The sequence below is a fragment of the Motacilla alba genome, chromosome 8 (assembly GCF_015832195.1).
Source record: "Motacilla alba alba isolate MOTALB_02 chromosome 8, Motacilla_alba_V1.0_pri, whole genome shotgun sequence".
In the NCBI taxonomy this organism is placed as follows: Eukaryota; Metazoa; Chordata; class Aves; order Passeriformes; family Motacillidae; genus Motacilla; species Motacilla alba.
This window is the reverse complement of record NC_052023.1, coordinates 8,964,092-8,990,690: the sequence shown is the minus strand read 5'-3', so window position 1 is coordinate 8,990,690 and position 26,599 is coordinate 8,964,092. Positions and strand designations below refer to the sequence as shown.

Genomic DNA, 26,599 nt, shown 5'->3' with positions numbered 1-26,599 from the left:
TCTGATTTCAGCTATGGAAACATGTGTTGCTTAACATCTTCCTAAATAGCTCTGTCGTGGTGTGGGAGTCATACAAATCCTTGTGGGATTGAGGAAAAATATTTGGGAATTTTTCTGTTCTGTCTTTTAACTTAAATGATGGAGAATTTGAAAGGAGTAGCCACCAACTGGTCTAATTCAGGCTGATTTTGGTTATTGTTTTTGTAGGTCCAAATGCTAGTCAATTAGTAATTTTGTATAAGTGAAATGAAAGGAAATTCTGAGCACAATACATTGAAGTTGTTGTACTCAGTACCTTCACATCTTGTGGCTTTTTAAACCTTTCTCATGCTTGGAGTTGGACAGACAATTGCTTTGTGTTCACTCAGTGAATATGCCAGTGAAATAATGTTCTACTGGGAATGCTTTCTGAAGCAGTAATTTTTTAACACACTTGGCAAATGTCCTTTGTAAAAAGAAAATTTCATCAAAGCACTAAATATGATGCATGAAATCGTTACCTGTGAATTGTTCTCTCTGTTCCAAGTATAACAACTCTGGAATGTGCAGGCAGGAGATACAGCCACAGTATTGTCACTGCCTTTGTTTATGGATTGTCATGGAAGTCCCATTTCATACTTTATTAATAGAGTCCTTAAAGCTTTTTTTTTTGTCTCCACAAGCACTGCTTGGATTGACAGCAGCTTTAGCTGATGCTGAATTTTATGCATTTTGAAAAATGTCAATGCTTGAATTATATTAAGCTGCTGAATTCAAGGTATTTACGCTTCTGGGGCAGTTCTCAACGCTGCACTTTGAGGTGTAGGAGTATGAATGGTTATTCAAATTAGTTGGGAAGCTGGCAGAAAATGTCAAGTCTCTTTTTGTCCCCAGATGAAATTGCCTGGCCAGAAGGAGATGATGCACTGCCCCCAGATGCCCAGGATCTCATTTCTAAGCTTCTCCGCCAAAATCCTCTGGAAAGAATGGGAACAGGTAAGAACCTTATGCACAGGAAAAGACTGCCCACAAGCAGGGGATGAAGCTGCCTTGCCAGTGATGCACACCTAGTCATGTTGAGGAATGCTCATGTAGAGCTGGGGTGCAGTTTGTACTGGATTGAGTGTGGTGGAGCTCTGGGAATTAGTGTCACATGTCCACGAGCCAGGCAGATATTACTGTCCTGTCTGGGAAACAGGAAAGGGGCACTGTCAGCTTGGCAACATAACTTCTCTGATTTGTGCTGTTTCATTAGAGGCTTGAGGGTTGTGTCTCCATTTGAACAGTGTATAATCAGATTTCTTTGAAGTTCTCTTTGAGTAGAAGCTTAATCCTGCCATGGATGTGAATTCCTGGGTGTAATAAAGTAAATGAAAACTTTCCCATTCCTAGAGGCCTGTAGTGTAGAATTCTCCAAACATACAGCAAAGTCTGATAATCTATTTGGCAAAGTCACATATGTCTGTCAGTCTTTCTGTATTATAATGTCAGATTGGAAGTTTTACAAGCCAACACTTCTCATTTCCTCATAGTAAATAATCGTAAATGATCTCTAGCTGCACTCTTGTTTTAAAGTAATTTGTGCAACACTGTGGCTTCACATGACAGCTCATCTCTCATTGATTTGATTAGTTTAATTTAATTTGGGATTTTCAATTCAAAACTACACTTAGAGGATAAAAAAAAGCTTAGAGATAAATATATAACAATTCCAAAAGGTACATGTATTCAGCAGACTTAGCACATGTGCACACAAGGGTGATGAATAGATCATGAATTAATAATGATATCAGATGGTTTTCACATGTTCTTCTCTACTTAAAATCCATGTACTTGAAAGATGTTGCTGTCATGGAAAAGATGTAGAGTTTCTAGCCTTATAAAAGGAGTTGATGGACTGATTTTTTTTGATTTCCTATATACCTGCAGTGCTGAGGCTGCTGTTTCACTTGGCATGTTGTAATGCCACTGGCACTCAGCAAACCTTTTATCTCTTTTCCTCTGCTCTTTTCTTTTCTAAAAAGATGGTAGCATCTGCAATGAATATTAATTTCATTTGAAAAAAAATGCATAAACGGGTAGACAGATAGTCTTTACTTTTTCCTTCTGGGTACCTAAGCTTCTGAGCCTCATAACAATAGATCCTAATTCAGGAAGATAGGTGAGCACTGTCTTGTTCTAGGCACATGAATGAGTTTATTCACAACAGTGGAGTTGTGAGTTGTCACTCACATTCTAAGTGCCTCTCAGAGTTTGCTCTCTTTATTCAGTTACGAACAAGATGGTGTTTAGAGTTTGAAGATTTTAAATTAAGGTGTTCTTAATCTTGCAACTGGCTGTGAAATGCAACAGCAGATGCTGTCTTCCAGCCTCTGTGTTGTTGCTAAGCAGGAAGAGGAGGTGGGAAGGAGGAAATCTCGTTCAGGTTTTATCCTGCATGACCACTTTGGTAAAAGGATAAGTTGTTTCTCAAAATTCCTGGAAAATGTGTGACTTAAAAATACTCGACTACATTCTCTTAGGCTCTTGATATTTTTAGGGTTTGTTTTTCATGTTGTGGAAATGCTGAAAGAAATACTCTGCAATAAAAGGTGCTTATTTCAGGTAGTGCCTTTGAAGTGAAGCAGCATCGGTTCTTTAAAGATCTGGACTGGAATGGATTACTCCGGCAGAAAGCTGAATTCATCCCACAGCTGGAATCTGAGGATGACACAAGCTATTTTGACAGTAAGACTCGAGATTTGGCCTAAACAGCATCATATTTCTTGTGCATATTTCGTTCCTGAAATTGTTAGAGATAAGTCATTTTGGAAATTGAATAAAACGCTTGATGGGAATTGCTTTAAAAAGTTTCTGTTGAATGCCAAGGAAGGTTTCTTTGAAGGCAAATTAATTTTAAATGAAAAAATGTTGCTGCTGGAGTCAGTTGGCCTTTCACTGGTGCCTGTGGTCCTGCCAGCTGTGGGCCTGCAGCGAGAGGTGCTGCCATTGTCATGCTGGGTTCATTAAACTTCTTCCAAAGCATTTGGTAAATCCAAATTCCTTGAGTTTTTGAGCAACATGATCTTTCCCTAGTGACTCTTTTCAGCCAATAAATGTTTAAAAAAAAACCCCAAAACAAACCCTAGACCTTGAAGAGAAGTATGTGGGGAAAATTCTTAAGAGATTTGAAGTAATTTGAATTATTTTTGCTGCAAGTGTATCGCTTTATTTTAGTATTACTAGCTCTAATGAGATATGAAGTGTCTGTCTGGTGTGTATAAATGTCTGGGAACTGCCATGGTATCAGTGCTGTGTAAGATTCCTGGTATTTCAAGATAAGCACCAGACAGGGTCAGTGCTCTTGGGAGAGAAGGGAGGAGCGTCACAGGAGGGATGGAGAGATCTCTGTTCCCAGAGCCTCTGCTCCCTAACTTTTCTCATTTGACTTGGGGAGCTGAGCAGGTGGAAGGGGCTTGGTCAGGGTGATGTCTTTCCCCCTCTTTAGCTGCAGAATGGGATACTGGCTGTTTCAGTTCCCTGAGAGAAGGAAACTTATGCTCTGCATCAATAGAATCTCTCCCATCTTGGCCTGGTTGAATCTGTGTGAAGCACATTTTCGCTCTGCTCCTGTGCTTTGCTGAGAGTGAAAGGAGGGAGAGAGCAGCTGCCTCCAGCCCCTTGGCTCTCACACTGCACAAGCAGTGATTCCATTTAGATAGTGCTCTTCCATTTTGGGGAAGGGGCTTTTAGGCTGGGGCTTGTTTGAAGAAGTAGAATTGGGAGAGAGATATGGATTGAGAAATCTCTGTGTGGTTGCTGCAGGGAGCAGCTGGAGTCAAGCTGTGCAGAGGGGGCAGAGGTGGGATTTCTACACGTATTGAGGTTGTACTGGTGCAACACACATGGAGAAACTGATGTGGTGGGCTGTCCTCACCACTAACTCCACTTACAGGATGTGGCAACTTTGGTCACTGAGTTGGGTCAGCCACTGGCTGAGGCCCAGTGCAGCAGCCAGGAGCAGATCCTGGTGGATAAAAGCAAAACCACTGGGTCTGTCAAGTCAGAACCACGGGAAACTCCCCACGTGCCCTGGCACGCTTGGTGTCAGGGTGACCTTGGTGTGAGTCCTTTATAAAGGCTAGATTCATAGCCTCACATCATCATAGACACTATAGGAGTTGGTGTTGCTGTTATAAACCCTAATGCAGAAAATGTTAGAATTTATAAAAGTAGCTTTCTGGCTGATGTGGTGCAGCAAATTTGGCTCAGTGTAGTTATCAGCTTTCTGTAGCCAAACTTATTAGTGCCCACCCCACAAAATCCAGTGTGGCTGGCTTAGAAATCCAGTGCTGCAAATCTCAAAGCACGAAATCTCTTTGGAAGAAGTTTTTGCATTAAAAATAGCTTTGCATATTGGCTGCTTGCCCATTTTCTTTCACAAAATCTAATCCTTTTCCTAGTTGCAGAAGGGAAAAGAGATTTTCTTTTGGTGTAAATATTTTTATTTTTTTTAAGTAGGCTTGTATGTATGTATGTATGCAGGACAGACTATAATATAATCAAAAAGCTGTTTATTGGAAAGTTGGACAGTGAATTGTTTCCATGTTTCCTTCCACGTGATTGTTTGCTGTAGGGAAGAAATATCCCTACCATGAAGGGTCTGCAGGATTAGACACCTTTTGAGTATCAGCTGCTTCCAGAACGGAATACAGCTGACAGGATAAGATAAATTCAGTGCCAAGGAGATATTCTTCACTGGCAATTGCATGGGATGAGCAAAAACTGGCTGGGTATGTTTCAGTATTGAGGGAAATACCCTGCATGGTGTATAAACATTCCAAGTTCTTTAAGCAGGCCAGTAGCAATGCTTGAGGTGTGTTACCAACACTCCCCACACTGATGCAAGTGCCATGTCTTGCTCCCAGCCCGTTCAGAACGGTACCAGCACTTGGATTCAGAAGAAGAGGAGGACACTAATGATGATGATCACGTGGAAATTCGGCAGTTTTCCTCGTGCTCGCCCAGGTTCAGCAAGGTAGGGACATGCTAACTTGTTGAAAGAATGCAATCTAGAGAGGAACATGGTTTCTTTGTTTCATATGGGGCAGATTTTAATCATGTGACGCTTTGTGGAATTCATGGTGTGTAGTATTCAGTGAGGAAAGAAAACACTGCATGAGTTGTTTATTCTGTGGTAGCTTGTGGCCTCTTAGAAGGTGAGTACCAGAATAATTGGAGAATGACATTTTATATTTCTTAATGTTTCACCAATATGCAGGGCATTGTGTAATTCTCTTCTGCACCTGATACAATCTGATGTTTTTACCAATGACCTGGATGCTGGCATAGAGAGTATCCAAAACTTACTTGCTTTGAGCAGTGTCCTTCTAAAAGGACCTTCCATAGGTGACAAGATGGTTTTGGGAAGAAAATCAATTCTGACATTTGGAATAGGGGTCTAAAATCAAAGGGGTAAGAACATCAGTGAAGTTTACATCACTCATTGTCTCAAATACAGCCTGAGGAGCAAAAGGCAAGGTGACAATTTCAAAGAGAAGGGTCTCGGCACATAGTCCTTCATGAGTCAGATGTGCCAAATTATGGAAGCAATAATTTTCCATACTGGGCTTACCAGTAGGAAGGCCATAGCTGGAGTATTCTGGTCTGTACTGGGCAACGTTCTTGAAAATGAACATGGACCATTAAAAGGAAGTCCAGAGGAAAGCAGCAAGAATGACCTGAGTTCTACAAAACGTAAAACCTCTGATGTTTTCAAATACATAACTAGAAGGAAAGGACTACATTGGTCTTCCTGATCAAATATAATATATTTGGGAGGGGCAGAAGGGAGAAGAAATGCTGTTTTGAGGCAGCCACTTCATGAATTGCATGTCCCTCTTAATGAGATGGGAGAAGGAATTTTACTTGGGAGCTCTGAAAGGTATTTTGGTTTTTCACAACTGTTCCTCCAGTTTTCCACTGCTGAAGTCAGTTTTTAAGGACCAATTTGTTCTTTGTCCTCAACCAGGCTACAGTGGTTTAAATAACAGTTACTCTTAATTTAATGGAGTTGCTCCTGATTTGCATCACTAAAAGTATGTTTAAAATTGGACCTGAGGATTAGTTGGTATTTTGAAAAAGTTCTCATGAGTACGTAAGAGTTTCTTTTCTCTGCCTTTTCTCACCATGAGTATTACTCATTTGTTAGACTGAAGCTTTTCTTTAGGATTCAATGTTTTTGCCACAAAGAGAGAAAGTTCACTTTTAATGAATTTATTTTAAGACCTGGAAAATTATACAGCATTTGTAATGTGGGAGGCATAAAAGGCTCATTATATTTTGAAATTCTTGTCTGACAATTCAGCCATATGATTTATTAATAGTTATCTTGTTGATGCTCTGAATTTTTAATAACATTATTTTCATTAATCTCTTCTTATGTAAATTAGGTCCACAGTCAAGTGTAGTTTTAAAAGGATGGATTTTTTTGCTTAATCATTTAATTATTTAAAGACGGCTGTAAAACCAAGAAAGGCACTTTCATTAAGCTGTCAGCATTATAGTAGATTCCTTGAGGAGGGCAGGACTTTTTTGTTCTGAAATAAGCTTGGGGCAATGCTGATAGACTGATAATGAAATGGGGTCATGAGCATGATGCCTATCACTGAAGCGAATTTGTGTAGTAAGATTTCAAGATCCAGATGCCAGCCCTCAGGAGTTGTGCAGCTGTCTATAGCAATAGCTCCTCTTAGATTTGAGAATCGTTAAAACCAAAAATCAAAGTAATTTCATGAAGTTTGTCAGAATTCCTGTTGTGTTTTCAAAGGAGAGGCATTGGGTGCTGTTGTAGAAAAGCATTTTAGTGTTTCTGAGGCTGGGCCTTTTTCCTTTCCTCCCTGGCACACCTTGAGCATGTCACACCTGCGCTGTGTTACTTGGTCAAAGAACATTACCAGGTTCAGGCTTTTGGGGGGAATTTCAAGAGGAGATTTTTCCCCTTGCTCAGAAAAGGCCCCTGTGGGCTGGTTTTCCCTGCTCAGAAGGATCTTTTGCTGCATGCAGGTGTACAGCAGCATGGAACGACTTTCCATCCACGAGGAGAGGAAGACTCCACCACCAACCAAGCGGAGCCTGAGCGAGGAGAAGGATGATCGGCTGGACAGCCTGGGGGGCTTGAAGAGCCGCGACCGCAGCTGGGTCATTGGGTCTCCTGAAATGTGAGTTCTGTGCAACTGAGTCTCCTGTTCTCCCACAGCAGCTAAGAAAGACCAGCCAAAACTTTCTATGAGCAGTAATTTGGTGAGGAGAGCTTCTTATGTTGTATTTCTACAGGAGAAGCCCGGGTTGAATAGCTAGAAGTGAATGTGTAGAACCTATACAGTCCTTAAATGTACCTAGTTAAGTGCTAACATCTTCTAAATCTGTAGCAAATACTTTTAATGAATTTAAAGGTATTCCAACCTTAAGGGCAGATTTTGGATGTTACGTCAGACATGTACCCACATCAGTTTTCTCTTAAATTAATGCAAATTCTGGTGTCGCCAGACTTTGACCTTTTGTTACAACGTAGAGAAATCATTAAGAAAGTTCAAAGTTTCCAAAGTTCAGAATATGCCCAAAAAATCTTGTGCTCTAATAAAAAATGTCAGTAAAATATGTGAATACCCACAATTTGGATACCTGCCATGTTTCTGGCATTGCTGAAAACTTACTTTATAAAAGGGATGACTCTCATTTTGTGCAACTCCTGTAAAACCTTTACACTAATGTTTGCCATTAGAAAGAGCATAAAATGTGGCTCTGATCTAGTCTGTATGACTCCCTTAAAAATGTTTTACAGATTGCACTCATAACTGAGGTGCACTTCATTTTGCATTAGGCCTTCCTGGCTTCTAATTTAGAGCAACTTTGAAAGAAAAATTCAACTAATTCCAAAAGGAGCATGGAGGATGATTTGCGTTTTGCAGCTGTGATTTTTTAAAAATAATATTTAATACCATGTTCATTGTACTGTATTTTTCTTTGGGCTTATCCCTTCCTTTCCTAGAAGCTGGAAGTCTAAACTCAGGTGATGCCCCAACCCTTTGTTGTTTTAACTCCCAGCGTTGTAGCTTGGCCACCAAACCTCACCTTGAATTGGCTTTAGACGCGTGAGTTGCGTCCGTGCCCCATTTTCACCCTTCCAAGCTGATCATGGCCTGACTCACCTGGGGCCCTGTCTGGTTCTGCCCCCAGCCTGCGCAAGCGCCTGTCCATGTCCGAGTCCTCGCACACGGAGAGCGACTCCAGCCCGCCGCTGACGGTGCGGCGCCGCTGCTCGGGGCTCCTGGACATGCCGCGCTTCGCCATCTCCGCCGAGGACGAGGGGGCCGCCCTCAAACGGCCCCAGTCCGAGGGGATGCTCCTGTCCACGGTTCAGGCGCGGGAGGGGCTGCCCCTGCCCATTCCAGAACAGCCTGTGGAGCACGAGCTGCAGCTGGAAGGGGATGCTGGAGCCACCACCCCCTCCACGGCCGCCGGCAGCGCCTCAGCGCTGACAGGTACGTGCTTGCTGTGGGGGTGTCCTGCTCCCCAAGGAGGCCGTGTTACCTTGCAGAGATGAACTCTGTAAAGCTGGCTCTGGGTGTCAGGGGATGCGAGTGCCTCATGCTAAGTAGATATTTTAGTGTAGTTTTGTGGATGTGCTTGCCTTTGAAATAATGCCAGCGGTTTCATCTCCTCAAAATTGCATCTTAGATTTTAGTCCTGTCACTTCAAATTGATTTAGGTCTTCTCATGCTTGAGATTCATATGATCTATGCCTACTTACAACCACTGGGTGCCTACCTGAGACAGCATTAATTTAAGCATTAATCAGAACAGATCACTGCTGAGATGGAGCTGGAGAACGTGGGTGTCAGCCATACAAACAGATCCCTGCTTCCCATGGTTTTGCTCATCCCAAGAGTTTGGAGAGACTTGAAATATGCTGGGGAAGTCGGGCTTTTGTCAGGGATGTGCTACTTATCTTAACAGCCAAATATGCTGAAATTCATCCAGCTGTTGTCTCAGAAAAGTGCAGCCTAAATTTAGTAGAGTGGCTCTTGTAAGTCAGTGTTTGATTTCTCAGCAACTTTGACTGTCCTGGGGCTCTTCTCCAGCTCTGGGCTGAGCTGAACCTTCCTATGGTGGTGCCCTGGGCTGCTGCAGTGCAGGACTGAGCTCTGGGTGCTGGAGTGTTCCCAGCTCCTGCTCCTTTCAGAGCATTGGGAAGACAAGGGGGTGAAACTGCCAGTTCTGAGAACAGAGGAGGCCAGAGCTGGGAACTGCTGCAAAGTAGTAAGGAGGGGGGAAAAAAGGAAGTTTGGAGCAATGGAAGAAAGTGGGGAAGTTGAAATGAAGGTTAGCAAAAGAGAATTTGAGAAAGAAGGCATAATTAGGGGAAGGACTAGATTATAGGGTTGAATAACAAGGACTAACTGGGTAAGAAAATAAGGAACAAGTTGCTGGGACAAACTGGGAGCAAGAGACAAAGCAATTGTGATACACTGAGAATGGAGAGGAAAGGGTACTGAGGAAGTAGTCAGAATGGCAGCAAGAATGGACAAAGTGGAGGGCACTGGGCAGATGTGATGGGGGACTGATAGCAGAAGGTAGAAATGCCCTGGAAGAAATTTGCCTCCAGAGTAATGTCAAAGAGTCTCACATCTTATTATTCCTCTTCTGCAATCCAGTCTGTGAAATTCCTTCCAAATTGTCCCATTCCCCTTCGTTTCCCATGCTCCCTGAAGAGGCCTGGTGCTGCCATCATGGAAAGAAGAGGTGCAAGGGTAAAGGAAGGAAGCTGTCTCATACTTGCTTGGCATAGGTGCCATAAGTGAAACCCTGGGCTCTCAATTTCATGCTAAGAGCCTAGAAACATGCTGTTAAAAATGGCAAGAACACTTCCATTGCTAATTTGAGTATCTGCAATGTGAGATAGGCAAAAATTAAGTTCTCCTGGGCAGCCTGCTCCCCTGAGCTCAATACATTAGAGCAGTCTTTGATCTAGTGCATGGAATCCAGGGATACCAGTGCTCCAGTGTCCCCAAGTCAGAGGCTTGAAAGGAGTTTAATTCCTGTCACTGACTCAGACTGCTCCTCTAATTTATAAGGCACCTTTTCCCATGCAGCCTCCAAATCCAGGTTCCTCATTGTCTGGGAGCCTGATTTGAAACTCTGTGCCTCTTAAATGTTGAACAAGCATCTGGCCATAGGTCTATGGGAATAGTGCTTCGAATTTTTATTTTCATGATACTTCCTGCTTCACTTAGTATGCAGAGCAGTGCTGCCCACTTAAATAACGATGATCAATGTTTTGTTCTGTCCTCATTGTTCAAAATGTGGCCCTTAGGCTTTATTTATTGCATGCTGCTTAAAATTTGCTTTTGAAGACAGAATGATTAATTTCCCTTGTGGAGTTGCTGTGATGCTCACCACTTTCATTTCTAAGCACCTTGTAAATTCTAATTACTGTATTTTCACAGTGCTCCTTTAAGGTATCACATGGGGGACTGAGGCACTGGCCTTGAGTACAGGACCCCCAACCCCCAGCATCTGCTGTTGTTACATGCCCAGTCTGATCTTCCAGATTACTTTGCATTTTATATATAATTGTATCAGGTTAAGTAATTCAAGACTAAATTGCAGCGGTGCACAGAAGGGGGCAAATTAAGGCTGTCTTTGCAATCCAAATTTTTACTTTACCTGACTTGAGTACCTTAGTATCCTCTTAAAGTGGATTTTTTATGTGCAACTCCAGTAGAAGCTGGCTCTTCTATTACGGGCAGTTTTAACTGAAAGATTGACAGGTCTTGCTGGTTGTAAAAATGCAGCACTTTCTATAAATCCATTTCATCTGTGAACGATCCCAGTGAAATGGTGTGCAGAGGTGCACCACGGCTTTAGGATTCATGGAAGGGCCACTGAGCAATGTGATTTCATTAGCGAGCTTTTCCACAGAATAGAAGCTGCTAATTTTCTGTGTTCAGAATAACACCATTTCTGTAAATAAAAATTCAAGCCCTGGGGTTTCTTCTTAGGAAAATTTACTCTTGGACTTCATGTAAACATGACTTTGATTTAATGTATTTTGCCTGTAGGGGAATAGACTGTTAGGAATTCCCTGTGGTTCTAATCTGTTTTAATTTAAACTGTAGCTGGGAGCACTGCAGATTTCTCTGATCCACGAGCTCGCAGTAATAGCAATGAAGGCCCAGACTTTACCACTCCAAAAGCCATCAGCGATTTGGCAGTGCGGCGGGCACGACACAGGTTGCTCTCTGGGGAATCAGGGGAGAAACGCACCTCGAGACCTGTCAATAAAGTGATTAAATCAGCATCCGCTACTGCCTTGTCTCTCCTGATTCCCTCAGGTAAGAAATGCCTTGAGTGAGGCATTGTCAGAATCTGCAAGCGCTAAACAAAAGGTCTGCAGACAGATCCTCCCCCTTCGCTCTCCTGGAATAAAGCCTTGGCTGGCAGGAGGGAGAGAGCTAACTTTTACAGTCCGTTTAATATTTCCTGCTCGCAGGTTGATGAGCGCTGCTGTGCCACAGACAGCAGCGCTGTGCGTGTGGTCTGACTGCAGCTTCTGCAAATGGCAGCTGGGCCCTGTTCTTCCCCTGGTTTTGTTTAAATTGACTGGCTGGTCTCTCGACAATGGTGCAGCAAGGAGGTGTAGGGACACAAAATGATTTTAACCCTCAAAGTGCTGGGTTTTGGGGTCACATGCTAACTGCAGCACTGTTTGGGAATGAAATGTGTCTGGTGCATTTATGCATGGGGAAGTTTCAGAAACTCCAGAAAACTTGCTTGAGATTGAGTGCTCAAGAACTGAACAGTGTAAGTAACTCACTAAGTCAATGCTGAACTGCTCACCTTCTTGGCCCAGCTCTGTCTACCAGCAAAACCAGACCTTTACAATTCCCAATGCCAGGTGATAACTCCTAGAGAGCAGCTCAGCGATTCCGAGCTGTGACAGACTGGCTCAGCAGAAGAAGTTTCTCCCCACAGGGATTTTCTCCCTTTCCAGAGGATAAGACCATACTGTATTTCCAGGGCTGTGCCTCTTCCTGCCTAGATGGGGGCAGGGAATGCAGCTGGGCCATGAGCAATGCCCACCTGTTCTCCCAGCAGTGAGCTGGAGGCAGGAATGCACCTGCTCTTGGCAGCCTTGTGGTGATGCACATCGCATTTCTTGTGCTTTGGGCGTTGGTTGCTTTTTGAACTACCAACTCCCTCATGAAAACCTCTAAAATGTGTATTTAATCACCCAGCAAAGGTTTCTCCAGAGCTGCTCTCATCTGCCAGGTAAATATGTGCAGGGTGATTCAGCAGGTGTTTCTTAATGGATTAGAGATTACCTTCAACAGCTGCATTTAGTATTCCTGCTCTTTGGGTTTATTTTACTGATGTTGACCAGCTTCACATTAAAATGAGAGTTCTGTATTTGCTTTGTACTTTAAAAAGTGGATGCTGTTCCACCAGCAAGTAGAGTCAGGTAGTTTATCTGACAGCCCAGCCCATGGCTTTTCATTTGGGAAACTCACTCAAAAGTAACTTGTGATGTTGCTTTTCAGTAGCAAAGTTCCTACAGTAGCTAATATTTTAGATATTTTTGCCCCTGTGAATTTAAAACACTACCAAAACTGCCTAGATATAGCTGTTGTCTGATCACCTGCTCATTCCTTTTGTGTTAATACTAACTGATTTGGATTTATCTCAGCACCAGTGTGTAATTTGCACCAAGATCTAGAGACATCTGATCTTCTGGAGGAGGATAATACATGATAACCTGGAAATGGGGTGTTGCAGGATTGTGCCCAGAGCAAATGCTCATGATAGGTTGTAAATCCTGGAGAGAAGTAGAGAACACTGTGATCCAACCATAATTCTGTGTGAGCAGTGCACTAAATGTACACCTCCAAATGTGCCTTTTTGGAAACTCTGCTGTTTGTATTACAAAGCATGAATTAGTTGAAGCTGCAGACAGACCCAGCTCTGGTGAAGGCCACCAGCTTTAAGACCATTAGAAGATGCAATTTCATAGCTGTTCTCTAACAAGAATTTTCTCTCTTTCGGAGGCCTGTTTTCCTAATTTTTGCCCACCTTTATGTCATCACTGTAGATCACCACACGTGTTCTCCATTGGCCAGTCCAATGTCACCTCATTCTCTCTCCTCCAACCCATCTTCGAGGGACTCCTCACCCAGCCGCGACTTTTCTCCTGCTATCGCAAACCTGAAACCACCAATCATCATCCATCGGGCTGGAAAGAAATACGGTTTCACTCTGCGCGCCATTCGCGTCTATATGGGTGACAGTGATATCTACACTGTGCATCACATGGTCTGGGTAGGTCTCTGCTTTTCTGCAAACAGGACCCTCGGGGCCACAAATGCATCTAGCCGTGGGTGTGGGGTTCAGCTTTGGAGGTTGTGTTTTGCCACCTTGTTTTCTCTCTCCTTAATCATACCCAAAGTTGTCTTTTTGGTGGGGGGAACACTAGATAAGTAAATAAATAAATAAATAACAGCACTTTGCGTTTTCCAATAGTTTTCAAGCCCATCACAGAACCACAGCAACCTTTCTTTCCTTCTTTTCTCCCTGCTTACATGAATCCACCTTCTTTCACCTGCAGCACATCCTTTAAAGCATGTTTCTGTGTACATACCCTCTTTCTCTTTATTGGGGTTGTTGCATGAGGGCCCGTTATAGCTAATTTATTCAGGCTTGTGTTAGTGATTATAACCTGCTTCTGATCAGTTCAGTCTGCTGGGGTTTTCCAAGCAGTCGCTTGGAATTGATTACAAGCCTTAAAGCATCACTGCTGCTCTGCTGATTGCCATGGGATTTAGCTCTTGGCTTAGATGTGAGCTGTGCTGAAAGGTCTGGTTTCCATGCCTGTATCGCTTCTTTCCCACTGCTGCTGGTACTTGATCTCTGTGTTCCTTTTGTGTCAGTGTAGATGACTTCTAGGAATGATCCATTCCCTGAAGCAATGTTGTTAGGATTGTGTAGGTAGGGAGAATGCAGTCAGGGTAAAGGTGATTCATTCTTTCCCTTGCACTTCTGTGCTCATCAGGTAATATGGAGTTCACACCCTTTGGTCCTTATTTAACACTCATTCTGAGAGAAATAATCTGAAACTGAATTTTTGCCTTGCCCCTCCCTTCCTTTTCTTGAACAATGCTGAGTTTACCAAGATACTCATTTGGAATCTTTCCTGGCTAGAGGGAGAGATGTGCATTCCCTTGCACATCTGTCTCCTCCTGGTGAAGGAGGAGGCTTACATTCCTGACCAGGGACAGGGGAAAGGCAGTGTGTTCACAGGGAAAAAAGTCTGGTGTTGGATAGATTAATAAAGGATAGAAAGTAGAAAAAGAAACTCTGTTTGGGATGAGATGCAATATAGGCACCTTAAACACATGGCAGAGTCTTCCTTAAAAGTCTGTTAGGCCACCTTGGGTTCCAGCATGTACATGGAAAGATGCTGGATTTGGGATGGCAAAGAAATTGAAAAAGACCAAATGTTTGTCTGGAAATCAAGAGCATCTGGGTAGCATTCCTGAGTGCTGTAAAATTTTTGGAAGTGTGTTAAGCCTTTTGCTTTGGGAAGAGCTGGTCTCTCGATCAGCTTAACCATCCTGGCTGCCTTGGATCAGGATCAGACTGGCAGGATGCTGGGGAGGAGTGGAAGAGCGCAGGGTTTTGTGCTTGGCCGCGCCAGGGGTGATTTCTTTCCCCCTGCTCAGAAGCAGCTGGCTCTGGCTGTGGCAGGAAGTGACACGGATGGGCTTTGAGTCCCATCTGGGCCAGTGGCCTTGCACATTCCCCTTCTCAGACCAGTCACCCCTTGTTGTTGGCAGCACGTGGAGGAAGGGGGTCCGGCCAACGAAGCAGGTCTGCGGGAAGGGGACCTGATCACCCACGTCAACGGGGAGCCGGTGCACGGGCTGGTGCACACCGAAGTGGTGGAGCTGATTCTGAAGGTAGGGGCTCAGTGCTGTTACATTTTGGAAAACACGAGCAGCTTGTTTAAAATGTATGTAATTTTGGCATTGTCTGAAATACAAGTGTGCACACAGCACCTGGTGGTATTTAAGAGCAGCTTTGTACTGGTTGGTGTTGAAATTATCCAGTTAAATGACTTGTGTTTGATAACTCTCTGAGCAGAATCTGTTTACAGAAAAAAAACCCCAAGTTCTGGGCTGTTCCAAGAGACAGTCTTTGGGATTGCAAATAGAGAAGCAGTCAGGATTATTATTTTTTTAACATGAGTGAAACAACCCATGCTCTGTGTTGCAGATTCATCATGATAGATGCCTGATATGCTCACATCTGCCATCAGTCAGAGCACTGGGAATAGGATTGGTGACAGAATATCACTTTGTTCAAGTTTCCAAGTATTACAAGTATTAAATTGAGTCATTTGGGATCTCAATGGGAGAGGTCAGATGCTGTGTTCTGCCTGCTCTGGGAAGCTTTACCTACCAGCTGGGGTCTGAGCTAATCATTTGTGAAAGCCTGACTAACGAGGCCTCTCTCTTGGCAATTCCTTAATAAATGATAGGTGGAAATGCTGAGGGGAAAAATGGAGTTTGACAAAGGATTACAAAATGGCAGGCAGCAATAAACTAGCAGCCTACCTGCTTTGCCTGCAGATCTGCTTCAAATAACCATGTTTTAAGCAATGCCTCTTTGTCTTGTGTCTGACAGAGTGGAAATAAAGTGTCCATCTCCACCACACCATTTGAGAACACATCCATCAAAGTTGGTCCAGCTCGAAAAGCCAGCTACAAATCCAAGATGGCTCGTAGGAACAAGAAGAGCAAAACAAAGGATGGTCAGGAAAGGTTTGTTTTGATGTTTCTCTGTTAAAATTAAAGGGTAACCAAGGTAATGTCTGAGATCCTCAGAGAGATCTTGTCAAAACCATTAGCAGATAATATATATCAGCAGCTATGTCCTTTAGTTCTTCCTTTCTTCCTTTTTTTTTTCTTTTACTGTGACACAAAATTGGCTGAAATATGCCAGTAAAGGTAAATAAATCATTTGGGCTTGTAAACACCTTTTGAATGTTCTTCCCCAGTAAGAAGAAGAGCTCTCTGTTGAGGAAGATCACTAAACAAGCATCGCTGCTTCACACCAGCCGGAGTTTATCGTCCCTGAACCGGTCTCTGTCATCTGGAGAAAGTGTGCCTGGCTCTCCAACCCACAACCTGTCTCCTCGGTCACCAACCCAGAGCTACAGATCCACTCCAGAGTCTGTACACTCAGGTAAAAAAAAAGAGACATGAAACAAAACAAAACTAGGCCAAAAAATCCAGTCAAACGAGAAAAGAAAATAGTGGAGGAAACTTTTGCCGATTGATTAATTTTGGAAATAAAATACACAGCAGCAGGTAGCAGGTCTCTTAGTGAAGCAAATGACAGCAGTGACATCGATTACCTTAAGGATGGATATGTTCTTGTTCATTGATTCATTTAAAAATGAAAATCCATACATCCTTTTAAGAATGCGCTTGCTGTACTACAGCATCCTTCCACTTTGATGAAAATGTGTTATAAGTTGCAATCTTTTCATAGCAGTTTGACACATTTTCTGCGTTCAGAGAAAAGAAATCAAAACAGTGTGGCAAAGTCATATTTGAAAATTGAATCAGCTGCTGGAATAAAGAGATTTGCATCCAGAGAATAGCAATGGAACACGTGGTTTTTCTGATCAAAGGGGTTTTTTCCAGAAAAGTGTTCTCATAGCTGAGTGTTTCTTACTGTGCTCTGGTGTTGGGTGCTAATGATGTGAATTTCCATCAGAAGCCTGGCAATGTTGCCTTCAATATCACTGCTGTGCTTTGGAGTAACATGGCATTGTGTCTTGACTTATTTTCAATAACTTGTTTTAATGGCCAAATATGTATTAATCTTCTTGGTATTTTTTCTTTGTTCTTTTTTTGGTTTTTTTTTTCTTTTAAGTTGGTGGCAATTCTTCTCAGAGCAGCTCTCCCAGTTCCAGTGTTCCCAATTCTCCAGCCAGTTCTGGACACATCCGACCCAGCTCCCTGCATGGCCTAGCACCAAAGCTCCAGAGGCAGTACAGATCTCCAAGGCGTAAATCTGCAGGAAACATCCCTCTGTCCCCCCTGGCTCACACTCCATCACCAACCCCACAGTCCACGTCACCGCAGCGCTCCCCATCTCCTTTGCCAGGACACTCGATTGGCAGCTCCAGTATTATCCAGTCTTTCCCAGTAAAACTACACTCCTCTCCACCACTGGTGAGACAAATTTCTCGCCCCAAAAGTGCCGAGCCCCCTCGGTCTCCTTTGCTGAAGAGAGTGCAGTCGGCCGAGAAACTGGCTGCCTCTCTGTCCTCCTCTGAGAAGAAGCTGGGCTCCTCACGGAAGCATAGCTTGGATATCTCCCACTCTGAGTTCAAGAAGGAGATGTTACAGCGGGATCCCAGCCTCCAGAGCCTACAGGAATCTGCCAACGAAACGACGGGCGGCAAACTCGGGCTGGCGGAAAAAGGGATGCTGCAGAAGCCGGGCTCACGGAAGCTGGGCGCCATCCGGCAGGACAGGGTGGAGAGGAGGGAGTCCCTGCAAAAGCAGGAGGCCATCAGGGAAGTAGATTCTTCTGAAGATGAAACAGATGATGGTTCGGAAGACAGCCAGGATGGGAGAAGGCTGGACAAGCCCCAGGTCAGTGGAGACCAAGGCTCAGATTCTTTTAATGAGGATAGTAAGTTTTCATCTAAATTGGAGAGCAAGGATAGTATTGAAGATGATGCCTTTCTTCCTGAAGATCCAAAAGGTACAGAAGATTTGCAGAAGGGAAGTACTCAACAAGCAAAGCCTGTTTCAGAGCCGCTGCAAATCAGTGTGCATCCCTCCCCACCAGAGCTCCCCTCAAGAACTTCTCCAGAAAAACTAGCTAATTCAGAAAAGCCATTCCTAAAATCAGAAACAACTGCAAAGGAGCATAAATTGCCAGAAGACAAAACTTTGGAGTGTTTTGGTCCAAAAGACAGGTCTTCTGAAGCAATCAAAGATCTTGGGAGAACTCCAGGTACTCAAAAACCAGTAGATCTCACAGAACATATGCAATGCCCATCTATCAAACTCTTGGAACTTGAAGAAGGTGATTCTTCTGGGGCCTCCTGTGGTAAACTTGACTTGAAAGAGCCTGTGCTAACAGAAAGCAGTCAGAAAAAAGAGGATTCCAAACCTCTGCTGGCACTTTCCTCATGGTGCCCAGCAAACACGAGCACTCCTGTCATGGTGAGCCCCCCAGACCGCGGCGAGAAGGGTCGCAAGGAGACGCCTCAGCCCGTGGAACAGCACAGCTCCTCATTTCTGTCTCCTGGGAGCGTCAGTGAAACATCCCAAAGAAGTCCTAGCCCCGACAAGCAGCAGCCCAGCTCATCCCAGGCAGAGGGTGCTTTAAGCTCCAGCAAAACCAGCCCAGCCGGACCCGTGTCCTCCCCACTCCTCATCCCCGGTGCCATCGAGCGCGCACTCTCCGTGTCCCAGTTGGTGCCCCTGGCCCAGAGTGTGTTGGGCCCTTTGAAGCTCAGTATGTCTGGGTCCGGAGAGGTGGAAACTAGGAAGGATTTGGGTGCCTCCTCTAAAGAGGAGAGAGATTTGAAACAAAAAAGGCAGGAAATTTCACAAGTAGGAGAATGTCAAGAGAAAGCCAAACCCTCTAGCACAGATGGTCCGACCACGACGAGTGGGTCCTGTGCAGAGTCTTTACACCCAGCAAAGCCCTGGGAGGCAGTGTGTCCCGTGGGGGCCAAAAAGGAGGCAACATGTCCTGTGGTGGTCAAAAAGGAGGCACTTTTTTGCAGTGCTAAAGCGTCTGAGGCGTTGGCAGGGAGCTGCAAAATCACTCCGTCAAAAGAGCTGTCTCATGCTCTTGGACAAGCAGCTCTGAAAGCATCTCCTCTGCCAGATGGCAGCACGAGGCCCTGTAAAGAAGGGACTCTGGCACAAGCGAAAAGCAAAGAGGTTGGAAATCAGTTAAAAATACAAGACTTTCCCCTGTCACATGATGATGCTGTAAAGAAAACATAGCAGCATCGCTGGTACTCATGGACTGGAGTGTTCTACATTCAAAATAGAGACTGCATGTTTGAATTTTGTAATATACACTAATATAAAATAGAACTTGTGTACATCTATTTTTGGGAGGGTTTTTTTCATACTGTTTTTTGTGTTTTTTCATCCTTGCTATTCTATTTTTGTACACAGTAGTGCTTGCTGTTTGAGGTCTCTTTAGAACAGGGTATCTTTAAAGCAGGGCTTAAGAAACACTTTAGTTTAATTTTTTTCCCTTCCACGCCTTTCATTTTGCCTGAGTTTAGGGCCTGATGTGCTCTTCCCTCTAATTCTGCATTTATTTGAGATCCCAAAAATTCTGTGTGCAAAAAAAGGCAGCTTGTTTTTCAATTTCTGCTTTTCAGCATTCTCTTTGAAATTCCATTGAAATTCACAAATGTCAAGTTTTTGCTCCAGTTTTACAATCTGATGTCCCTTGACAAGGATGAGAACCTACCCTCTTGTCTGCAAGTTATTCTGAAACTACAGACCCTCTTTGGTGCAAGTAAAACCTTTTTGTCACCATGTGTCTTCACAGTCCTGTGTCCTTAGAGGATGTGGAGACAAAGGACTTGGCTGGAGAGACTGGACAGAGAGAGACCCCTGTCTTCTCTTTAAAACAAGTAAGAGTATTTTTCAATGGAATGATCAGAAAGAGAAATCCCCAATCCATAAGCTGGCTTTTTTTGGAGATTGTTTTTACTTATCTGTATGGGACACATGGCAACTTTTCCCTCTGTTTTTAAAATTTTAGTGCTGTTTTATCTTCCTTTCTCTGGCTTCAATTCATAACTTGCCCTGCCTCAGAGTAAGTGACCCCAGGAAAGGGGTGCCTGTAGGTTGGTTTTAAAGTAGAAAAATTCGTAGTTGCATATTCTCCAGTGTGTCTGACAAAGTTATCTCAATGAAAAACGACCTTTGGAGACTTTTCCTTCTCTTGGTGAGTCTAAATAGGTAGGGATTTTAAGGTGTCCCTTAACATTTCTGAATTGGGGCTTGGGAAACTCGCTGAGTTTTCTGGATCTGCCCATTTTAAAAACAAACCTATGAAAAGTTCAGACTCCTCGAGTTCTGTGGTCAAGCTGCAAGCAGACTTTAAAACACATGTGATATTTTCAGATTTCAGCTTTAATAGCTAGATCATTTCCACTGCTGAGGTCACTTTGCATTAAAAGCTTACTCTTTGCTCCTAGGTTTAGACATCGCTTTGCCCTAAGCGTGACCGACCCTGGGTGACAGTGCTCCTTGCTGAGGATTAGACCAATAATAATGCACCAATAAATGTGTTGAGTGGTGATACCTGTAGCACTGTAAGCCATTTCTTCATCCAATTAAAGGTTCCTGTCAATGAACACTCCCATCATTTGTCCCAGATTGTGCTCAGCTTGTATCCTAGTCTTGTCTGAGTGGATCTCCCTGCGGATCACCCGCGAGGAATAGTTCCCTGCTCACTGGCTTACTCTGTTAGAAGCAGAATGACTGTGCAACAGTATTCCAGGCTAAACCCCATCTCTCTTGGTCTGATTTCCTTACACTGCTGCTTCCTTCACTGTCTTGGCTTTCTCTGAACTTGAAGTTTTGATTCGCTTCCCCTGAATGCAAATATGTTTATTATATAGGAAAATATTTTCTCTGTCTCCTTCAATCTGATTTTGGTACAACCCACAACTCGAAAATAATCTCTGGAATCTCACCGTGTTTCTTTCTGTGTAGCAGTTGATTCTCCCCATTATATACTTGATTTTGGCTGCTTGGATTTCATTTCTGGACCAAGGTTTGGTTTGGTTTGAGCTTTTTTTTTTTTTTTTTTTTTTTTTAACATGTTTAAATGAGTGTTTACTCCGTGTGTCAGTGTGAACATGTATGGTGTTGCTACTACACTAACCAAAGCCTCAGCGCTCCCAGGTAACACCTTAATAAACCTGGTTGTGGTGGTATTGAGAGCAGAGCCTGCTGTGCTGTCTCTCTGCTCTTTTCCCTGCAATTCATAGGCTGCTCGTATACACTTGGTTTGCAATTACAAACCACAGTATTTCCACTGCCTTGTCAGGGTCCTGGGTGTCTCCAGCCTCTCCAAGTGCTCTTGGTGGTAAGCATCATTCAGTGCTGATTTAGAGCAGTAGCGAGTAAGGAACAGACTTGGCAGGATCTGGTACTTGCCTGGCTGGTTTTCTCCCTGATGGGTTGATCTGCTAAAAAACTGTTGAGAAACAGCGCAGGATATTATGGCATGGACGGGAATAGTGAAAAGTGGATTTGGCATCCTGAGTCTGTGGTAATTACAAAGACAAGCCTCCTTGACAAGCTGATCTCCTGAGAGCACCTGACCTTGGCGAGATGGAAGTGTCTGTGTAAATTAAGGAGTTGTGTGAGGGCATGGTCTGGCCTGGCTGTTCCCTGGGTGGCAGGTCCCCCTTTTCCTTCTGTGTTTAAAAAACCTGAGGAGAAGACTGACCGCTGCTCGTAGGAGGTGAGCAGGGGGTGTGAGCCAGGCTGGGTAACCTGGCTCATCCCCCACGGGCAGGGGTGGGACCCTGTGACGGTACCAGCTGTAAGCTGCTGACTCCCTGCCTTTGCAGCCACTGCTTCCCATGCTGAATTGCAGAATTATCCTTTCCTAGGCATAAAAGGAGGAGTGAAAGCCCTTGCTATGTCACAGCTTTTGCTGCTTTTGCCTGTGTTGGCCAAAGAAAAGGTGAGGTATGTGTTTTGTTGCCTCTTTTGTAGCTACGGTACAGAGAGTGGTCAGTGCAATTAAAAATCCCTGGTTTTTTTGGAAGCCAAAGCCAAACAGCGTTGCCAGGAAAGCATTCTAGTGAAGCCTGTATCCCCTGCTCTTGCTCAGTCCTGCAGTTTCCCTCAGTGTGTCAGGTGCCCCATCATCCCTGTTCTACCTGCTGTCAAATTTACATGGCGCACTTTAGCAAAAGGTTTGGGCAAAAAGACTTTTTCTACTAAATTTTGGTAATAAGCCAGGTAGATACACCAAGACTTATTCCTTGCTCTGCTATAAATTCCTTAAATACCTTCTAAAAAAAAAAAATCCTGCAAAATGTGTCGGGAAGAACCAGGACGTTGGAAAAGCTGTGTCTGAGGGGCACGAGTGCGTTCCCAGTGCCACTCGGACCCGCGGTGCCCAAGGGAGGCCCCAGCCCGCGCAGCCCTTGGTCTCCGTGGGTAATCCCGAGCCAGGCGGGCCCAAGGCGGGAGTCACGAGCGTGAGGTGTGTGTCTGGTGAGTGAGCCCTGCATGTCACCATCCAAATATGCTGCTTTCCTGCTTTGTCTCCCTCTGCCCTTCTGTCAGCTTGGATGTTTCTCCTGCTCCTCACCCGTGTTGGGATGGCAGCGCCTAAGCTGGCTCAGCCTCCGCAGCTCCTCTCTGCTCCTGCATCCAGCTGGTGCAGCCCTGCCCCGTGCCTCAGTGTTATTTTTCCCTTTGTCTCACGCTGTTGCAAACTAAGAGATATGGATGATATTTATTGTAAATATTAGACTTTAGCGTTGTACTGGCCACTCCTGGGTCTGAATGTTGGAGGCCTTTGGCTGCTGCTGTACTAAAGAGCGCTTGTGGGGGAAGGGGTAGGAGTGACCTGTGGGTTTGTTTGCCACACTTGCATTAAGGTGTGATTTGGAGTATTTTTTTTTTGTTTGTTTTGTTTTGTTTTTCTTCTGAAGAGGGGAGGATAAAGTCTTTTCTCTGGTTTTCTCTTACTGGATGTGAAGGATAATTCTGTACTTCTAGTAGAAGATTTGACAGAAGTGTGTGTTTACGTTGTGTTCGATTACCATATCCAGGTGGCTGTGAGAGCACCTCCTGCGCTGGGCTCTGCCAAGCCGTGTCACTCAGCACTTAGCTAGATAAGAGAAAGTGTGGAATTTCTGTGTTTTTAGAAACTTGAACAATTGCCACATAATAGCGGTGCAATAATTTTTATTCATGTTGTACCTGCATGTCGATGTTCAAATCCTCCTCCAAAATAAATAATTTTTTTTTTTTACATAAATCCAAACTCGTGTTTGTCTCTTGGTCGGTCTCCCCTCAGTTTTTCATAGCACTGGGGGTGGCTGTGCTCCCAACCTGCCTGCTCAACCAGCTGCTTGATGGGGCAGAAAATGGCCTGTGGAGTGTCTGGGTACAGGAGTAACTCTGCCAGGCTGTTTGGGATTTTCTGCTCCACAGGCCAGGTGTGTGGCTAAGCCAAAGCTTTCCACTCTGGAACTCAAGCCCAGAATTTACCATCATCCACCAGGTCTGTAAATTTATAGTGTTTTGTGTCAGTGCTAATGCAGGATCCTGATGGTGAAAACATGTAAGGGGTAAAAGGGGTAAAAACCTGTCAGACGTGAAACTTGGCTGAGCAAGATGAGGGTGTCACTGGCCACAACTGCACACTGTGTCTGATGGGTTCAGGAATTCGATGCACAGTAAAATCCAAAGGGCAGGGGATTGGCATGGGCTTGGATTAGCCATGGGGAAGAGCCAGCAGGTGCTACACAGCCCCTTTTTCACCCACCCAAAACCTTTCCAGAAACAGATTTTAGGCAGCCTTGATGCTGCACCACCCAAAACCTTTCCAGAAACAGATCTTTGCTTTTAACATTTGCAGGTGTGTGCCCTCCACAGGGAAAAGCCTTCAAAGGCTATTCCTGTCCTTGGAAATAGAGCTGGGGAGACGTTCATGTCTGGGGGGATTGGACTAATCCTCATTCGCTGCTGCCAAGGATGCTCAAAATATCCCGTGTCTCCGTGCTCCAGAGACGCTGCGGAGCGGGGATCGGGGGCGAAGCTGGGCTCCGTCCGCAGGGGATTTGCGGTGCCTCCGCCGGCAGCCGCTCGCCGGGCGTCATCGCTGACGTGCGCGCATGAGAGAGAGATGCTCCTGCCCGCATGAGAGAGAGATGCTCCTGCCCGCGCCGAGGGGACCGCTCGGCCTGCAGGGACAGGAGCGGCCGAGGGGACAGCGGGGCCTCCCCAGGAACATGGAATAACCCCCCTGTCTGTCAGGGCAAAGGCTCCCTGCTCCGGCCATGGAGCCCAAACAGCCCAAACCCAGAGCATCATCTCCAGCAACACACAGCCTGAGGTGGGAGCATCGCCCTGGATGAGCAGAGCTTGGTGCAAGGGCTTTTCAAATTACATTTTCCTGGAAACAGAGATATTTTTCTCCTTTTTTAAGGCTCACTAGCTGGAATTTAATTAGGGTTATTTTAGAGATATTTTTCTCCTTTTTCAAGGCTCACTAGCTGGAGTTTAATTAGGGTTATTTTAACGTCTGCAGCCCTCCTGTAGAGGTTTCCCCAGCTAGGAATAAGTAACTCTCAGTTCACAATAGTTTATTCTTCCAGAGGATTGAGCCACAACAACTAAGGGCCATTTTTGCCTCCCAGATGGTGACATGGAAGTGGCAGCACAGCGCACTTTGGTGCTCGCTTGCCAATGCTGAGATTTGACTCCTTCCCCCAGGATCAGAGGGTGTGGGTGAGCCTCTGGGGAAAGTCCCACTGTCAGCAGCCTGGGTCCTGCAGCTAACCTGGAATCTTGAAGGTGGGAACTGGGGGGAAAGCCAGAGCATCCTGCACAGGTACACTGTTGGTCAGAGCATGGAGCTGATGGGCTTGATCCCTGTATGGGCCATTCACTTAACAACTGGACTCATGGCCTTTGTGGATCCCTTCCAACTCAGAATATTCTGTGATTATGTAGACAGTCTGCCCAGAATGGAAACCACAGCTGGAATTGCTGTTGGATGCACTGGGGACTCAAGAGGAACCTGGCGCCCCTCAAGTGTTGCACCCCACATTGCTGCCTGTTCCCGTGTGGATCCAGGGCACCGGGTGCAGGGGCTGAGCCCGGGGGGATGTGCAGGTGTCCGTGGCTCCACGGGGTTTAACTCTTCCTATCTGCCTCTGCTCTGTGCAGCCTCACTCCCTGTGACCATGGGAGCACCCAGGGCTGGCCTGCTGCCACCCCCTCTCCAGCCTCCCTCGTGTGCCAGTGGGCTTTATATTTTAAACGCTGATTAGGGCTGACCTCATATTTCAGAGCTTACTTCATAGTCACTAATGAGGGATTAGGAATGTTAAGCTAATTAGCAATCAGCAAACGAGGGCTCAGTCAGTCTTCTCAGCCTGACATGCTGTCAATGAACGAGTTATTTGATGATTATCGTAAACCTGCTCAAACGGGCTGCCTAATTCTGATGGGCAGCAGGCAGCCAGGGCGAGCTGCAGCCCAGGTGATGGGAGCTCACAGCCTCACACAGCCCTGGCCACTCTCCACAGACTGGACAGTGCAGCACAGCTGCTCCTGGAGCCAAAGGATTTAAATAAGTAAAGAAATTGGGGTGGATTTTTTTTTTTCCCATTTTAGATTTGTTGAGTGATGGTCCAAATTTCCCAGCCTGACTGTTTTGGGAGAGGCTTTATCTGATGGGTCACCTGAGAAGAAATTTGGCCACCCCTGGATGCTGTTCAGCTCCAAAAATACCCTCAAACCAAACCTTCCCTGCTGGGAAGCCTCCTCCCAGGCCAGCCAGAGCAGCCTGGCTTTTGGCTGGGTTTCAGCTCCCTGGGTCATTCATTACCCCATTATTTTGATTTTCTCCCACACCCTACCCTCCACTCCATGAGGGAAGCAGGGCATCCAGGGGGTGTGATGGGGTGGAGGATGGGAGGGTATCAGGGACCTGATCAATATTTCACTCTAGAAAGGGGGGAAAAACCCTCAAACCCCCAAATATAAAACCCCAGAGCGCTTGTGGGGGTGAAGCAAAGGGGGAAATGAATGGGACTAATGGGCTGTCCTGGCCCAGGAGGGATGCAGGGATGCTGGGCACTGTCCTTCCTGCTGTTTCTCTGCCTCTTTTCAGGGTACTAAGGACCCAAGGAAGCTCCACACCTGCTGATGGCCCATGTGGATGGGGCGCTCAGCCATGTGCCAAGGACACACTCCAGCTGTGCTGAGGGGCAGGACTGGAGAGAAAGAAGGTATGGGAACCAGTGGCACTGCATTGCTGCCAGGCCAGTGCCACTGCAGAGGGATGGGTCTCTGAGAATGAGGGAGCTGCCTCTGCCCTGGGCACAGCTGTGCTTTTTGCTGGATGGTTCCAAGAAGGGCCATTTCCAGCTCCTGGATGTGGGGGTGTGGGTGGTGGCAAAGGCTGGATGGATCTGGGGCAAGGACTGAGCAGGGATGCTCCTATTGCTTCCTGAAACCCATTTTCCTGCCTTTCTAGGGGAAAAAAAATAAAGCTTTCTCCTCCTTCGCAGCCAGTTTGGACAGAGATTTCTTCCCCCCGGGGGCTCAGTGTTGGCCAGGACATGTGGCTGTGACCTCCTTGCTGCTGGGGCCGGATCCATCCCGCCTCGCGTCCGTGCCCTTCCCACGTGCCACCCCCGCCTGGCAGACTGGGAGCTAAAAATAAGTGAAATGCAGGGGATAACCGGGTGCCTAAATATATCCCTTCTTTAATTAGCACCAGGCGACTGCCTCGCAGTCACGTCCGTCCGCCCGCT

General features: G+C 45.3%; 1 protein-coding gene and 1 long non-coding RNA gene across 18 annotated transcripts in view; both read left to right on the top strand.

The window, feature by feature from the left end:
• Positions 1 to 23,088, top strand: part of MAST2 (microtubule associated serine/threonine kinase 2) — a 215,899-nt gene extending 192,811 nt beyond the window's left edge. For all 16 annotated transcript variants that reach the window (XM_038144782.1, XM_038144784.1, XM_038144781.1 and 13 more), the window contains 11 exons: positions 874 to 975; positions 2,584 to 2,706; positions 4,887 to 4,996; positions 7,024 to 7,178; positions 8,197 to 8,501; positions 11,139 to 11,354; positions 13,109 to 13,335; positions 14,850 to 14,972; positions 15,700 to 15,836; positions 16,073 to 16,260; positions 16,957 to 23,088. In XM_038144782.1, the coding sequence (XP_038000710.1) occupies positions 874 to 975; positions 2,584 to 2,706; positions 4,887 to 4,996; positions 7,024 to 7,178; positions 8,197 to 8,501; positions 11,139 to 11,354; positions 13,109 to 13,335; positions 14,850 to 14,972; positions 15,700 to 15,836; positions 16,073 to 16,260; positions 16,957 to 19,058 (3,788 nt within the window). In that variant the 3' untranslated portion in view covers positions 19,059 to 23,088. The remainder of the gene's footprint in view (positions 1 to 873; positions 976 to 2,583; positions 2,707 to 4,886; positions 4,997 to 7,023; positions 7,179 to 8,196; positions 8,502 to 11,138; positions 11,355 to 13,108; positions 13,336 to 14,849; positions 14,973 to 15,699; positions 15,837 to 16,072; positions 16,261 to 16,956) is intronic.
• A 567-nt stretch (positions 23,089 to 23,655) lies between these two features.
• Positions 23,656 to 26,152, top strand: LOC119704092. 2 transcript variants are annotated; one of them, XR_005257838.1, is made up of 3 exons: positions 23,656 to 24,168; positions 24,473 to 24,629; positions 25,954 to 26,152. It is a non-coding gene; the product is annotated as an uncharacterized LOC119704092 (long non-coding RNA). The 2 variants fall into 2 exon arrangements; XR_005257837.1 differs by having other exon boundaries at positions 24,473 to 24,666.
• The last annotated feature ends 447 nt before the right edge of the window (positions 26,153 to 26,599 follow it).